Source organism: Embiotoca jacksoni, unplaced genomic scaffold (assembly GCF_022577435.1).
Source record: "Embiotoca jacksoni isolate LCO1_2020_lvr unplaced genomic scaffold, fEmbJac1.0.p SCAF_11, whole genome shotgun sequence".
NCBI lineage: Eukaryota > Metazoa > Chordata > Actinopteri > Embiotocidae > Embiotoca > Embiotoca jacksoni.
In genome coordinates, this window is record NW_027185241.1 from 7,276,027 (window position 1) to 7,291,648 (window position 15,622).

Genomic DNA, 15,622 nt, shown 5'->3' on the forward strand with positions numbered 1-15,622 from the left:
ATTTCGGAGGTATAACCACAGACGCTCCGTTTACAGCTTATAATGTGTCATAGTCAACCTAGGACAACCATTTACATAGTAATCACATCCTTCTGTCATTTTCTCTACACTTTAATGTCAGCCAACACACACACACACACACACACACACACACACACACACACACACACACACAGACACACACACACACACACACACACACACACACACACACACACACACACACACACTAAGGCAGTGGAAAAACTAAGAGCACTGACATGACTGCAGTTAAGAAAACGTTGTTCTAAAGCCTTGTACTTTATTAAGTGGTTCTTCCAAAGGTAAAAACTGACTGAAGCAGTAAGTGCACCTTCGTCCGCCTGGCTGTCAGTCACATCAAACTTCCTCCTTCCTTTTAAAGCATTTTGTTACGAGTTGCTTTGGGCAAAGACATCTGCTGTGGCAACCCAGTTTGATCTCCCGAGGTGAATCACGCACACACACATAAACTAAGTTTCCGAGCGGTCTAAAATTCCTCTCACGATCTGAGTCGCCAAGCACCGAACGGCCCTGGGATGAAAAAGAGCACAAAAAGGCTTGATTGGCAGGACTAATGTTTATGTGTGTGTGAGTGGATTGGCAGAAGTGTTGGGGAACCAGGCTTTTCATTGCTTTCACACAGTCTTCTCAAAGACTCGAGACACAAACACAAGTAGCCCTTGAAAAAAAATTTTTTTTGCACATTTAATCAGGTACATTCAAAATGTTCCTCCATACGTATCTGCACACAGGCACTGCAGTATGCAGTGTGCATCTATGAATTTGCCATTTCACCTGGTAATAAAAGGGCACCACCAGGCAAAGGACTGAACATGTGCTGTGTCAGGCGTCCGTAATGAGAATTGGGGAGTGCTGAGGGAAGAAAGAGGCAGAGCCAGCAAGGAGAGAAGGGATAAGTGCACCGGATAAAGCACGAAGGGTACGCAGCAAGATGGAGAGGTGGATAAGAGATATAAAGATGTGAAAAGGAGAGAAGAAACAGGAGAGAAAGGAGCGAGGGGAGGCGGAGGTTTGTCTTCGGGGAAAGCTGCAGCTGCTTTCACCTGCCCACCACAACACCCCACCCCCGCCTCACCCTCCCTCCCACTGAGGTCTCATTAAAGGTCTCTAGGCTATAATTCATTCACTCTCCAATCACTTATCAGACATGCAATTCCACCGGCACACCCAGTAGGATCCCTGCTCTTATTACAGAGGGAATACTGATGCTCACAAACAACAATACTGATGATTATAGCCCCATTCTCTGCACTCTGGTCTATAGCATGCAACATACAGGCCAAACGAGTTGACTCCTGAATTATGGAGAACTTGCAGATCTGTATCCGTGACAACATGTGGATTGTTAATGAGCTCCATGTAAACAGGCCTTGACATTTCCAATCAAGATGTCATGTCTCATTTACTTTTCATGATCAATTGATGAGCTTATTCCATTTTATTTCCTCAAATGACTGTGTGTGCTAGTAGGAAACTTTGGTCCCCATCTACTTATCAGTAACTCCATCTGATTTTTTGTGGTGGTAAATTTTGTTAAATAGTTAATCTCTTGACAGTAAACCATACTTTGAAATGATTTTTACTCTGCATGTCAGTAGAAAAAGGAGTAAACTATGGGAGACAATAGGCTTTAGAGAAGCATTAGTATCTTTTCCTGCTGAGAGAACAACTGTCTTCCTCCTGTTCCTGTCTTCAGCAAGAGCCGGCTGCAGGATCTCTCTTTGTCTCCACTAATCCTCCATACTGGGCGAGACGGCTCAGCAGAGGAGAGGGGGAATGCAAGGGTGGGGGAGAGAGAGTGGAATAAATAACAGAATATGAAGTGATGGAGGAAAAGAGATGGAAATATAGACCAACAAAGGAGAGGTCTTGAAACGTCAATGATTCAACAAGGTTGGTGCCACGGCTCAAAGGATGGTGTAAGTCAGTCACTTGGTCCACCACGTTGGTCCAGAGTGAAATATCTTAACAGATATTGGATGCATTGCCGTGAAGTTTTGTGCAACCATTCATGTTCCTAATGACTTTGTTAATCGCTTGAATTTTCTTTTATCACCGGGAGGTTTAAACTGTTCGTTTTTTCATGATAGTTTGTAGTAAAATCAGGTATAAACATTTTTTTTTACAAAATTTGACAACAACTTTATGAGTTAAAAACTTCAGCTCAACATATTTTGGCGTTTCTGATATATTTATAGTAGTGGTTGAGAGAGAAATGAGAGGCCGGGGAGAGAGCTGGTATGACATGCAGCAAAAAGCCCAGGCAGGGTTCAAACCCCAGCTGCTGCAGTAAGGAGTTAGCCTGGATCCGTGGTATAGCTTATACCAGATGAGCCACAGCGGCGCTCCAGCTTCAACTCAACTTTAATTTTGCACCAAACAAGAAGTGTGCATTTTGTCATCCATTACACACACTGGGATTGTGTGAAGAACCTGTCTCAATGGCCAATATGAATGTAATAAAAAGGGAAAATTTGTTTTGTTTTGACACAAAAAAAATATGAACGTATCTTAACTGACACATTTTATTTGCTCTCAAAAATGCCAATAGAAGCTTTGCAGGATGTCCAAACACATTTACACACCCTTAATACTAAAATTCATGCTGCTATTTGTTTCGAATAAACCCTGCTAACCTCCATACACATGACACACTGTAAACTCTGCAGAACACACAAACATACATTCACCGCCTTATACACCAGAACAGACTGTATATACAGTCTCGGATGTGACAATGAGCCTCTTAGCAAACACACTGTGTAATATAGTATTTGTGAGCTATAGCTGACAGACACACACAAGCATAATTCCCAATGTGATAGCTAAAGCTATGAGCTTAAGTATGTGCATGTGTGTTTGTATGTGTGTGAGTGTGATCTGACAACACACAGATCAGAGAGAGAACTCCTGCCTGAGAGGAGAGGAGAGGAGAGGAGAGGAGAGGAGAGGAGAGGAGAGGAGAGGAGAGGAGAGGAGAGGAGAGGAGAGGAGAGGCTGGTACTGTTTTCTTTTTAGGGTACACACCTCGATCATGCATACACTCTATATCTCTGCCTATCTCCTGCACTTACTCAACCGACCTACCACAACTCAAGGGTGCATGAAGGACATTCTAACATCTCTCTCTGTCCTTTTCTTTCCCTCTATCTTTAACTATGTCGTTCTCTCGCTCTTTCTTTCCTCCCTTCTTTTTCTCTCCCACACACACACACACTCCCCTCTCTGTGTTTTTCTCATTAAGTTCACAGTAAATCAGATCACGCCTCTGAAATAAATTACAGACCTGGGAACAGAGGAGGAGAGACATAGATGAAGGTGGAAAAGGAGGAGAAGAGTGCAGTTCAGTTGTAGCAGTGTCAGTATGCAGGGAGCGAGACATGGCTGGATGATTAATTATGTTGGAATGGGACATGAGAGACCTTTAAATCATATACATGTAGAGATGCAAGGCAACATCCACATGTACGGACAAGCGACAAAGGCATAAATACAGGCAAATAAACACACACACGACACAGGGACACACACCAAAAACACAAGAGCATCAGCACCTTTCACGGTCCAAAGCAGCTAAACGCCTCGTCACATTTTAGGGATCAAATGGCGAATGTCACAAAGTCCACTGAAAGTCAGACAAAGTCATGAAGTCATGATGAGCATGACATCAGCTGAATGGCATTTTGATGCATTTATTTGTTCTGCAAGTGAACAAGAAACTATTGTTGCGTAAAAAATACTATAAGAACGAGCGACTCCTCACACTGCGCCTCTCAAACACAAGTCGAGATTTTTCAGAAGTTCCAGCAGTAAAATCCCATTCGTCCCACACAAAGACACTGTTAGATGACTGGCATTTAGAGCCCCGCCAAGGCTGGGATGGGCAAGAAATTCTTCCAGTTGAATCATCAATGCAAACAATGAGCAATGGGTTGGAAAGTATCTGGTTCTCAGATGTTAAAGAAGAGAAAGGTTTCAGAAAGATATTACGTATAAACTGGCAGGGATCCTTTCAGTAAGAAAAATCCAAACAGAATAACAGCAAGCAAGAAACATCCCTATATGCTCAGCATTTGAAATCATTTTAATTTCAGACATAGTTTTGCAACTATAGCACAATGTTTTGTTAAAACTTTTATTACAAAAACACTATAGATTTACAGCAGCTGTCTTCTGTTTGTTTGAGGCTTATAGGTATATAGCATTTTTTTTTTAAAGCTTTCAAAACATAAATTACAATAATTGAACCTGCCATTGTATTAACTTTTAGTGTTGTGAAATCTTAAAGGAGACTCTTGTGTTACTATGACGAGAAACATCGATAATAAAATTACAACTTTGAAATTGATTTAAAAGTGGAGAAAATGTATTAAAAATCAGCAGCTTATATTTTATTTTGCTCTTTATCAGAAGGTTAAATCTTCAGAAAGAGTGACATCAACACTAAGTTTGGCAAATTCTACCTCAAGTACGATGACCTATTAAAGGTGCCCTGTGGGTTTTTGACCACTAATAGCATTATGGGGTAGTTTTTAATGAGTGGACTACTGTTTTGTTTGCACAACAGCTGTAACATGCAAATAAATGTCATGTGCCAACAAAACAAAAATAATCATTCAACAACATTTGTCGGCCATCGAGAAAATCTTTTTGGAAGAAAACTCCAGAGGCACCTCTTTGCAAGTTTAACATATAAGATGATTCTTCTTGTCAAAGAGGCTGATTATTATTACTGATCAATAATCTCTCACACACACACACAAGTCAAACACTGATTATATATTACACATTGTAACGCAAAAATGTGAAGAATTAAAGCCAAACAGTGCAATTTATTGCACTTGGAACTCAATCTAAAATGCCCAACATGAGTGAGTGAAATAAAAACAAAGACATAAACAAGAAATTTGCCTTTCTTTGTTTGTCGTATTGTCTTCATTTTCCTCCTCGTAAGTATTGATCCTCCCTCTTTCTGTTTAAGCCTCATTTCTTCCTATCCATTCTTGTTATCTCTAATTAAGACAACACTTTACGTGCCTCTCCTGCACCTGAGACCCAATCAGACGACATCCACAAGGACTCAGCAGCAGCAGCTTTTCAGGGCCCACATCTTATTTACAACTGCAGAAGCAAGAACAACCCTCTTCTTTTCCCGCAACACACACACACATGCACGCTTTTTGTCTATGCACAGTTGCACCGACACATGCACACATTCATCAAATCATTGAACCATGGGATGTTTGGTTAGCTTCTTTCCTAACACAGGCAGCTGGAAAGATCCCATGGTTATATCACAGCTCCATCCCCTCCATACCCCTCCCCACCAGCGCTGTCCTCCCTGGTGCATGCACACACTGCTTTCATGAAGATGAATAATACATGTAGCATTGCCTGTAATTGACCATCTTCATTAGCATAAAGAATTTGTCTGCATGTAGGGAAAACTGACACGAAACAGTTGTAGAAGAATAATTCTCTAAGTGTATATCAGAGTCAACATTGTAGATGAGGAGAGGAAGACGCTGTCTCCTCTTCATGCTGCTGCAGCAGCTCATTTCATAACACTGGAGAGGTTATGAAACTCTCGAGTCCCAATTGTACCTGCCCACCTGTTCTTCTCTCTGTCTGCACTCACATTGTCATACAAACGTAACCCACATAGTGTTTGAATACTAAATCACACAGACATGTTCACCATCTTCACTCTTTCTCGATTTTTTTCTCTCACACAGAGACACACACACACACACACACACACACACACACACACACACACACACACACACACACACACACACACACACACACACACACAAAACCATACACACTAGCCAGCCAGGCTAGTATTTGGCTGATGGTTGTCATATACCTATACAAGTATGCATTTTTAATGTTATTTTACATTTTAAACACAAGTGGAAGAATAATGGTTGCTTGAAATACAATGGTCAAAACATAAAGATTACAGGAGCAAGAGAAGGGGTGCCTGCTTGGTTTTTTTTTATTATTATTTTATTTCAATCAATCAATTAGGGAGAATATATAAAAAAATGTTTACCATCTTTTTATCTTTTATAAAATATCAGTAAGAAATAAAATAAAAGGTCTGTTATAATTTAATGTCTTTAAATTGTTTGTTTTCACATTTGAGATGCTAGAACCAGGTCATATCTTGCATTTTTATTTAAAGAAAAATCAATATATTTCCTAAAAAAATTTTTTTGTCAATCTACCATTCAATTTATCATCTTATTATTTGACCTGCTTCATCATGATTATTTCCTGTATGACATTGCTTACATTTGCCATGGGTTATCAGAAAAATATTCCTAGCTAATATTGTTTAGATTTATAGTATTGCCATAACTAAAACTAAGTATGTCTTCTGCAGAACAGGCAAACAACAAACTTATTTACACAGTAGCTCCCTTACTGCACTAAAAGTTGATGTTGAGGTGACAGCATGTGTGTGAGTCCTTGCCTGCCAGAGGGCACGTGTACTTCGGTGGAAATAGAGCTATATGTATCACTGTACACATACACCTGTCAAATGTTTCCCATTCTCCACATGATGGACACGGCACAGCATCCACTACGTACACACATGCGCGTGTCTTTAATGTTACAGCACCATCTATTATTCAGTGAGAGCAGGTGGGAGGGGAGGGGTAAAGGAGTAGTAGGGGCAGAGTTGAATGGAGAGTGGGTGTGGGGCAATCAAGGGTGGCGGCATCTGTGTGTGTGTGTGTGTGTGTGTGTGTGTGTGTAGATGATTTTTTTTTTTAAAGGGCAACCCCCAACCTCGTGCACATTTTCGGCTCACTCTGGTCCCATGAATCGCAAATTGCAGGCAGTCGCTGTGATGGAGGAGTTGAAGAAGACAAAGACTGTGAGGGGGACTGGAGACCCCCACGACGCACCAACCCCCTCCTGACTTTCTCTCTATAGACTGTCACACTTCAGATGGGTGGCTCGTGTCAATACAGCATGTGACTAATGAAAGAGCCAGCGATTACAGCACAAACAGCTATATACTTGGTTGATCTCACTATAGAAAAAAGGCAAATTTCTTGTTTAAACAAAACATCTCGGTGCCAGTTCGTTGATTGCAGAGCTAACTCTCAACCCTCTAATGCATGATGGGATAGTTGGTCCACCATGACCCTGAATATTTTGACTAAGTATAGTGGATGCATAAATGGATGGGATAGATGATCTCAGAGTAGACCACATCTGAAAACCTAAAATACGAGCATATATGGTGAAGAATCAGAAGGGAAAACTTAAACTAAGTAAAAGTTTCAAGACTATAGCTCTGCAGTGATGCTAGAAGCTTTGTGAGGCTGTATTTCAAAGGGGGGTGCTTTGGGCAAAAAACTAACATCAGGCAACTAATATGATCGCAGTGACACTGAAGCTGAAGCTACGCAGGTAAAATATTTACTGTGCATGTATGTACAAAAATTAATGGCGGTCTATACATAGTTTTGTTGAGGTATTTCATTCTGAACCAGAGTCCTGGACTGATCGAGACTGGCCTGGCCAGCATAAACATTTCTGAGAACAACAAAAATACTTGACTAAGATTTGCATATAACAACTAACATGTGTCCATAAAGCACAAGGCATATGACTTTTTAACAGAACGCCCACGAATACCACCTCCAGGCAAAGTGGGAAAATGATGATGATAATATGCAATGTAGCACTTGAGACACAGCCAACAAAGAAAACTGAAAAACAAACCTCTCTTGTTTGCTCATGGCGATAATTAAACAAAAATGCACAGCAAAACTCTCATTGATCAAACCGGGAGAACTAGATTTTGTTACTGGGAGCCAAAAAACAATGTTGGTCCATTCAGCTAAAAGACCTCCCACTTCTGCACCCACACACATATCTACTGGGTTTATTCTGTCTGGAATGAAAGCTATCTGTAAACAAAATCAGTGTGACTGTCGAGCGTGGGATCAGTTCACAGAGGAGGGTGTTAGAGGAGGACAGACAGGACAGGGAAGAGATGAGGATAGACGGAGGAGTAAATTGGGGTGCACTCACTGAGAGGCAGAGGGAAACTGAAGATCTTCCTTAAAATTGAGACTAGCACAAAAGTAAGAAATGCAGCAACAAACTAAGAGCCAAAACAAAACATCCCCACAACACTGACATACATGGTTATTTTTAAAAGAACTGGTGAAGCATCTGGCGGATTAAATACCAGAAAATAGTCAAAAGTCCATCCATCACAATGTGCCTTGTAGTCTAATGGTGAAGGCACATAGCAAATAATGTTCCATGGTTCAATACCTGAGGCTGAGGTACCTTTATGTAATGTCATAGTTCTCTCTTCCCCCACATTTCCTGTTTTGCTAAACTGACTGAGACAAAAAAATGAAAAAAACAACTAATGAATAAATAAGATGCCCATCATAATCTAAGGTCATGTTTTTAAAATTTCTTATTTTGTCAAACTAATAGTTCAAAACTCAAATGCCGCAAAACAGACAAAAGCAGCAAATCCTCCATTGAAGTTGAAATGAGGAAATATCTGGGGAGGCTTTACTGTTTTATTAATGATTTAGTGGATTATCAAAATAGTTGTAGTCGCAATTACATTTCTGTCAAACAAAATCAGAGAAAAACTAAAATAATAATAAATTCCTAAAGCTCAAGAAATGGCATCAGATTTCCTTATTTTTTTTTTTATTTTTTTTTTTTACTAACAACCAAAAACTGGGAAAGTTCCCCATCATAAAGCTGGAAATCCTCACAACTTAGAAGCTGGAACAAGCAAACTTTTGATATTTTCATTTGAAAGAAGAGTTACAAGATTATTTCATAATCTAAAAATCTTATTGTTCAATGTATTGGCTAAACAATTCATTGACTAATCATTTCTGTTCTATACACAGTTTAAAGATTACAAGGAAAAATGGATAAAGGTCAAACAACACAATGCTCTACTGAACTGATCACAAGCTCTCATTTTTATTGAGATCAACACTTCTGCACAGCGCTGTCTGGTCAGAGGCTAATTCCCTCTCTGATAAGCTAAAAACAACTGTTTTCTTTTAGCTAATATTCTGATGGACTTTCTCCACAGCACCCACTTTGGATATTACGGCGTAATCACACAGTGTCTCAGATAAATAATGACTTTACATTAAACGGCCAAACCAAGTGCTGATGAAAGTGTGTGCATGTTTGACAGCTTGTGCATACATGTATGCATTTATACCCATGAGTGGTTGATGCGTCATGTAGTGAGCTGCAGGCTTTACAGAAACATATCCTGTAAACCTTGGGAATTCCTGTGATATAACAGTTTACTCAGCAGGAGAGTGACTTCCGCTGTGATGAGCAGGCAGCATCACTTTGTGGGCGTTCACAGGCTTTTGGGATAAATGAGACAAACGTGGTGTGAAAGAGTGGACAGAGGAGAAAACGCTTTAGAGAGGATGATGTGAAAATGAGTCATTGTGGGGGGAAAAAAAGTAGAAAAAGGTAGAGGGCAAAAAGACTGCGAGAGACAGAGTAAGAAGGACAGCACAAATAAGGAGAGAGAGGAGTTCACTTTCCATCAGCACAGCGGTGATCGATATCAGTGTCTGACAGGACAGTGCTCCAGCCTTTACCGTAAATCACTTGCTATTATGAAAGAACCGCCAAATCACGCACGCAAACACACAATAACTGAGACGCTGCAGACATACAAGCGCACACACACTAACAAAAACACAAAGATACATATATATTCACTCATAGACCAGCTTACTTTGGCATACACCAACAGTAGATATATATGTGCTGAGTGTGTTCTCAAAAACAGGCAATAAACAGCAGGAAAATATGACTTCTGTCCAGCAGCACCACAAAGACCAAAACTTGTTTTATGTGCAGTGTGTACTTGGGGATTTACACTAAACAAGAACATAATGTGAATTTCTGCTCAAAGGTGTTATTCAGCTTGAGAGAAGGACATATGACTCCTGCTGAAATTATTTCAACCGATAAGTTAACAATGAAGTAATATTATTTAGATGTATCACTTGCACCAATTTTATTGTTTTGTTTTTGAAAGTTACAAAGGAAGAAGACATGCTGAGAAATACTAGTTTCGTTTGTCCAATGACTTTACTCCCTGTCCATTAATAGACAGAAAGCTAGGTAGCCAGCTGGTCACAGACAGACAGATTGAATAATGTAATACTCACTGGTTCAGTTCCACATCCAAAATGAATTTTCTTCCAAAAGCGTCAACTTGAAAGCTTGCTTGAGCCACGTGGTTCACCTAAAAAGGCAGAGAAGACAGCTTATTCACTTTTACTAAAGGTAACAATTATTATATTCATGGTTGAATTCCTTTTCGTACACATACAGTAGATCAATTCTCATTTGCATTGATGGATGGCTGCATTGTCTTTTTCAGCACCAATCAACAATAAGAATAAGACTGGCTTTCTTTAAGCCATCAAGGTCTGTCTTCTCCACCTGAATCTGAATTTATGCAAAGGATCTCACTTTAACACTTGAGTTACAAATCCGGAATACAGTTTTCCTTGAGCCGTTGACACATACACACACTTAAGGGGTTGACATCATAATTTTCTGGTTTACGGCTTAAAAAAACAACAACACATTCCTTTCTTTGTTTATCAGATTGATTTCGTAAGAGTTTCACAAAGCCAATGATTCATAGAAGTTCCTGAACCCATAGAAATCAATTAATCTTTTTGAGTTATCATGTTTTTGTGTATCAGCCAGTACGTGTGGAAATTCACACCATTTCTTCTCTGACTACATGTACTGTGTGTGATTGATTTGGCTGGAGGAGGGTCTGATTCATCCCAAACGCTGGCCACATTTGGTACGGGCTTCATTACACACTCTTTCGGTCAATGAGAACTCCCCACAAATAATTCCTGTAGGTCCAGGAGAGTCCCAACACCGACCATAAACACAAATCCCCCTCCCCCTCAGGCTTGGCCCACAGGATACCTTCCTTACAGATCGGACACTACATGACAACGAGGGGAGGAGGGGTGTGCTTGTGGGGTTTTTTGTTTCCATTTCAGGAAGTGCCCTGGTGCTCACCCAAGGATGACCTTAGCCCATGATGTCCCCTCTGACCAAAGACTATTGTTTGCAGGAGTGTGTCTGTGCGTGGTCAATGCATACATGAGCATTGAAGAGGGTGCGTGGGTGTGTGTGAGCACGTACAAATGGCAACCCCACACATGATGAAATCTAATCTGGCAGATTGGATCCACGATGGGAGGAGGTACCAGTAATTGTGCGAAATGAAAGCATATTCCAGCTTGGCTGAGCTGGGCCAATATTAAGAGCGCACCACTGACTCTTCTTACATTGATTTCTGGCTTATAGCAGACCTGACTTTCCCCTCATGATTGTCGAAGTATGACTGCAAGTGCTATCTATGCTCTGCACAGAGAGGTGCACAGGAAAACATACAAACCGACACACAGACTGATTCCACTCGAAGCATTTGTTTTTCCACCAAAACAATGAGCGCACTTTGCTGAACTCCCCACTGCTCATTCAGTGCTGTTTGTGTCTGAGACTGAAAATAGGCAATGCAACAGAGGCCTACAAATAACTTCCTGTGTGTCACACATTTTCAGAGCCATTTGACAGATTTGTTTTTAGGCTGTTGATCTAAAAACAGCCAATAACTGATCAAACGTTGTGCAAGTGACATCACAAGTTTTAACTCTCTGGAGAATAGACTCAGAATATGAATCAAATCAAAGATGCCACCGCCTCTCGCCTCTGGATTTCTTGCTCACTTGCAATGTACATTTTACAGCTCTACAAGAACTTTGAAGCTATTAGTGACTGCCTGCATTTAAGCTCTTTTGGAGCGATGAGTTGGCATGTTGTATTTTCAATAAATGGGCCGTAAACTCAGGAATTACAGATTTATTTTACCTCACTCCAGACAGGTCTAACGACTCAGGGAGACATGAAGGTATAATTTAAATTCAGTCGCTCTGCAGAAATGAAGTCTCCCTGCTTTAGAATTCAGTTCACAGCAAGCCTGTGCTACAAACATGCGATGCAATTGGTATCAGCTTCAAAAGGAAAATATGAAAATGATATCTGAAGGCAGATGGTTCCTGCTCGCTTGTTTACCCATTGGGCTGCAGCTCAGTCTGAGGTGTGAGAGAGACAAAGGGTTAACACCTTCCCGCCACCATCTGTATCCCTCTCCACTCTCTGAGCCCTGAATAGGCTAGCCTACACAAGCTTAAGCCATACAAATTAAAAACGCATGACAGGTTTGCACAATGCTAATTGACTCATCCCTTGAAAGGAACCCAGCAGACACGCTGCTTCACTGAACTGACTCAGTGAACACAGTTACAGAGATTAGGATTATTACATCACTGTATCAGTTATTACAGGCGCAGGCCAAATGGCTCTAGTTGGCTTACCTGCGGCTTTTAATAACTACTGACACCTTTTTGATTTTGTATTTTGTGGGTGATCGTGTCCAACAAACTACAAAACAAAGGTTTAACCCATGCATGATAGCCTACCTACATGGCTACATGAAGGGGCTGACATCCAAACACATGCCTACTGTACAAAATAACATCAAATAACAACAAAAACATCTATACTTAAATGTATGAATTATTTAAGGGGATCAGTCTCTCCTCAGAATAAATTTCCTGCGGATTATTAATATTCAGATCTTCAGCGAGCAGAGCCTGAAAGATTGCATTTTTACTGGATTCTTGAGACCAAAGCCAATAATGATATTTGAGTTAAATGAATCTCGTGAAGATAATATTTTTTACACAAACAAACAACAGAAACACACTTTAAGTACATGGAGCTTAAATTTGTCATTAAAGAATTGTTACAAAGTGGTAAATAGGATATTTTATAGTTGAAAGATATTTTTTTCAGTGCCCTCTGGTGGACAAACTATACGATGCTAACTGTTTCTGAATGTCCTCAAACATAAGTGTTATCTAGCATTTTTCCACTGTAATTTATTGTTACTAATCACCCAACATACATGCTCATATTGGTGGACATGTGACCAGCTAAAACTTCCTGATATCGGCCGGGCCAGTCAATCAGGCTCTCTAAGCTAGTATCTGGTCACTTACATTTATGTATCAAGTAAAAATGCTGCTTAATGGAGAGAAGATATGAGCAGGTAGGTGAGACAGCTGCTGGGACAGCAAGCCAGCTGAACAGGCAAGATACAAGTTATCACCAAATTATTAATTGTCTTGGTTAACCAGATGACTATTGTTGATTTCCTAAATGTACAGCTTGCTCAGTGTAAACTGTAACAGTTGAGGTCTTTCCACCAAGCAGATTATTTCAAAGCAATTGGGATGGTCTGTTTTATTGGTTTTGAATACAGTAATGACCCATATAGCACCTGCAGACAGTGCAATTAGTGCGGCCTGCTATTGTCTAGATGTTTCAATGTTTGTTTGTTTTTTCCGTTTTACTAGTTATTAACTAATTGTTAATTCCCCCCCCCTACCCGCCCCCTCTAAGGACACGCAGGGGAGGAGATGAATAGATGAAAAATAAACAAGCTGTAAACAGAGAGATGTCTTCAGAAGGCATCTTTCCAGCTCACACGTCCCCCATGCGGACATTCCTCTCTCCACCCTGGCAACATGAAAACACCGTGTACCTGCGAGGAACTGGGGCCGGTGATGTCCTTTACCCTGGTGCTGAGCTCATCCTGTGTGATCTGGCTGTGGTTGTGCCTGCTGTAGAGAAGGCGGAGAGGCACCGTGTCCTCCTTCCCGACAAACCTGCCTGCATCACGAAGAGCCTTCAAGCTCGACAAGGCGTCTCCTGCAACAGAGAGGAAAACACCGATTTCATTACCCGCATGTTCCTCCGTGCGGAAATCAGTGATAGAAGTGTGATAGAAACACATTCATTACAAACATCTGAAATGTCGCTTGATCCCATTTCCTTTGATAACATGAAACAGCTATAAGCTACGTGCATATTTTTTGCTACTGGATCATGAAGAAGGCGAGGCAATGTTTTTTTTTTGTTGTTGTTGTTGTTTTTAAATAAACACCGGCCTTTTGATAATGATTTAACGCGTTATCTTCTCTATAATAATTAATTGAATATCCAAAATAGTATCAGTTACCGTTTTGGGCATTAGGGCTGCTCTGGTGACCGACGTGCATCAATCCATAGACGCACAAAAGGGAAATCCACCATCGCGGGCGCATCATCAGCATCATCACCTTTCTCTCTCTGCTTGGAAATGATAAACAATGCGGTATTCCAGGAGAAGGCTCTCAGGGTCCTGCCTTCGCTAGGGGAGCTTGAAGCCCGGGCTGATCGTCTGGTTAGTGCAGTCCCACTGATGGGGGGCCATCGGGTTGCTTAAGAGTATGAACGCCGAGCGCGTCTGAGCGCACCGAGACCCCGCGGATCAGCCGCACGGAGGAGGCACGGCGGGGAGAGAGAGTCAGAGAGGGAGACAGAGAGGGGGACAGAGAGGGAGGGAGGGAGGGAGGACTGGGGACACCTCCTTAAAACCCATCAATGTCCAGCGGCTCACTGCAGAAACGCCTTATGCATAAATATGAGCGGAGGCAGGATGGAGGAAAAACTGCGGGCCCGGTCTTCCGCCGACTGGACCGACTAGGAGGAAATGGAAGCTCCTTAGTGTTACCGCAGGAGCGCCATTCCTGCCTGTTATTATTATCATGACTCACTCCATCATCTGTCAGGGCTCCAAAAAGCCAAATCCCCTCCCCCACCCAAATATAAATGCGAAAATAGCAATGTTTCTGTGTGGTATTGTTTTTAATAAAATAATTGGTATCCTCTTATTAGGGCTGTAACAAAAACGCTCCTCTCAAGTCATGTGACATTTAACAATTTCATCAACAAACCTGGGAGTTTTTTTCTTCATATCTTGAACGTATTCCTTCTTGTGCTGCTATACTTTCCCATTACTTAAACATAGACCAGTGAGGACCTACTCCAGAGCCACCCAGCAAATATGCCAAGAGTTAATAAACTGATGAGAAGGGATCTTATTTCAGAACTGGTGGGATTCTGGGGCAAGAGTTTAACACAATAGCACAATAACACAATTTGGCACAATAGGCCACATAACTCTGAAGATTGTACAGCCAGCGAACATGTTGAAAACAGCCACCCAAGTCTGGGAGAAACTTTCCCCAATTTTTATATTTTTTAAAAGCAATTTACTGCAGCTATTTCAGATTTCAACCAAAGATCATATCGAGTGATACATTCATGATGTTATAAAAAGCAGTTTACTTTATGGAGCACTAATATTTCAGACTATAGCCCAGCCACCCAAAGCAGAGGCCTTTATGCATAATGTCTCCATATTCTCGCCATGTCTGCTTGTTTGAGAGGGAACAGTTGTCTTTGTCTATAAGTTCCAGCCAATACAACCATAGATAAACAAGAATAGATAATGGGTCGGTCTTTAATGTGATTAGTTTGAGGAATGGCAGGTATAATATGTATGAGAAAGATACAGTTTGTGCACTATGACAGTGACACAGTGACTTCA

At 41.0% G+C, this 15,622-nt stretch overlaps 1 protein-coding gene across 1 annotated transcript in view; it reads right to left on the reverse strand.

The window, feature by feature from the left end:
• Positions 1-14,671, reverse strand: part of adam22 (ADAM metallopeptidase domain 22) — a 58,783-nt gene extending 44,112 nt beyond the window's left edge. The window contains exons 1-3 of the mRNA XM_069142814.1: positions 14,210-14,671; positions 13,733-13,899; positions 10,260-10,336 (exon numbers count right to left, since the gene is read on the reverse strand). Of these exons, the coding sequence (XP_068998915.1) occupies positions 10,260-10,336; positions 13,733-13,899; positions 14,210-14,306 (341 nt within the window). The 5' untranslated portion in view covers positions 14,307-14,671. The remainder of the gene's footprint in view (positions 1-10,259; positions 10,337-13,732; positions 13,900-14,209) is intronic.
• Positions 14,672-15,622: the final 951 nt, after the last annotated feature.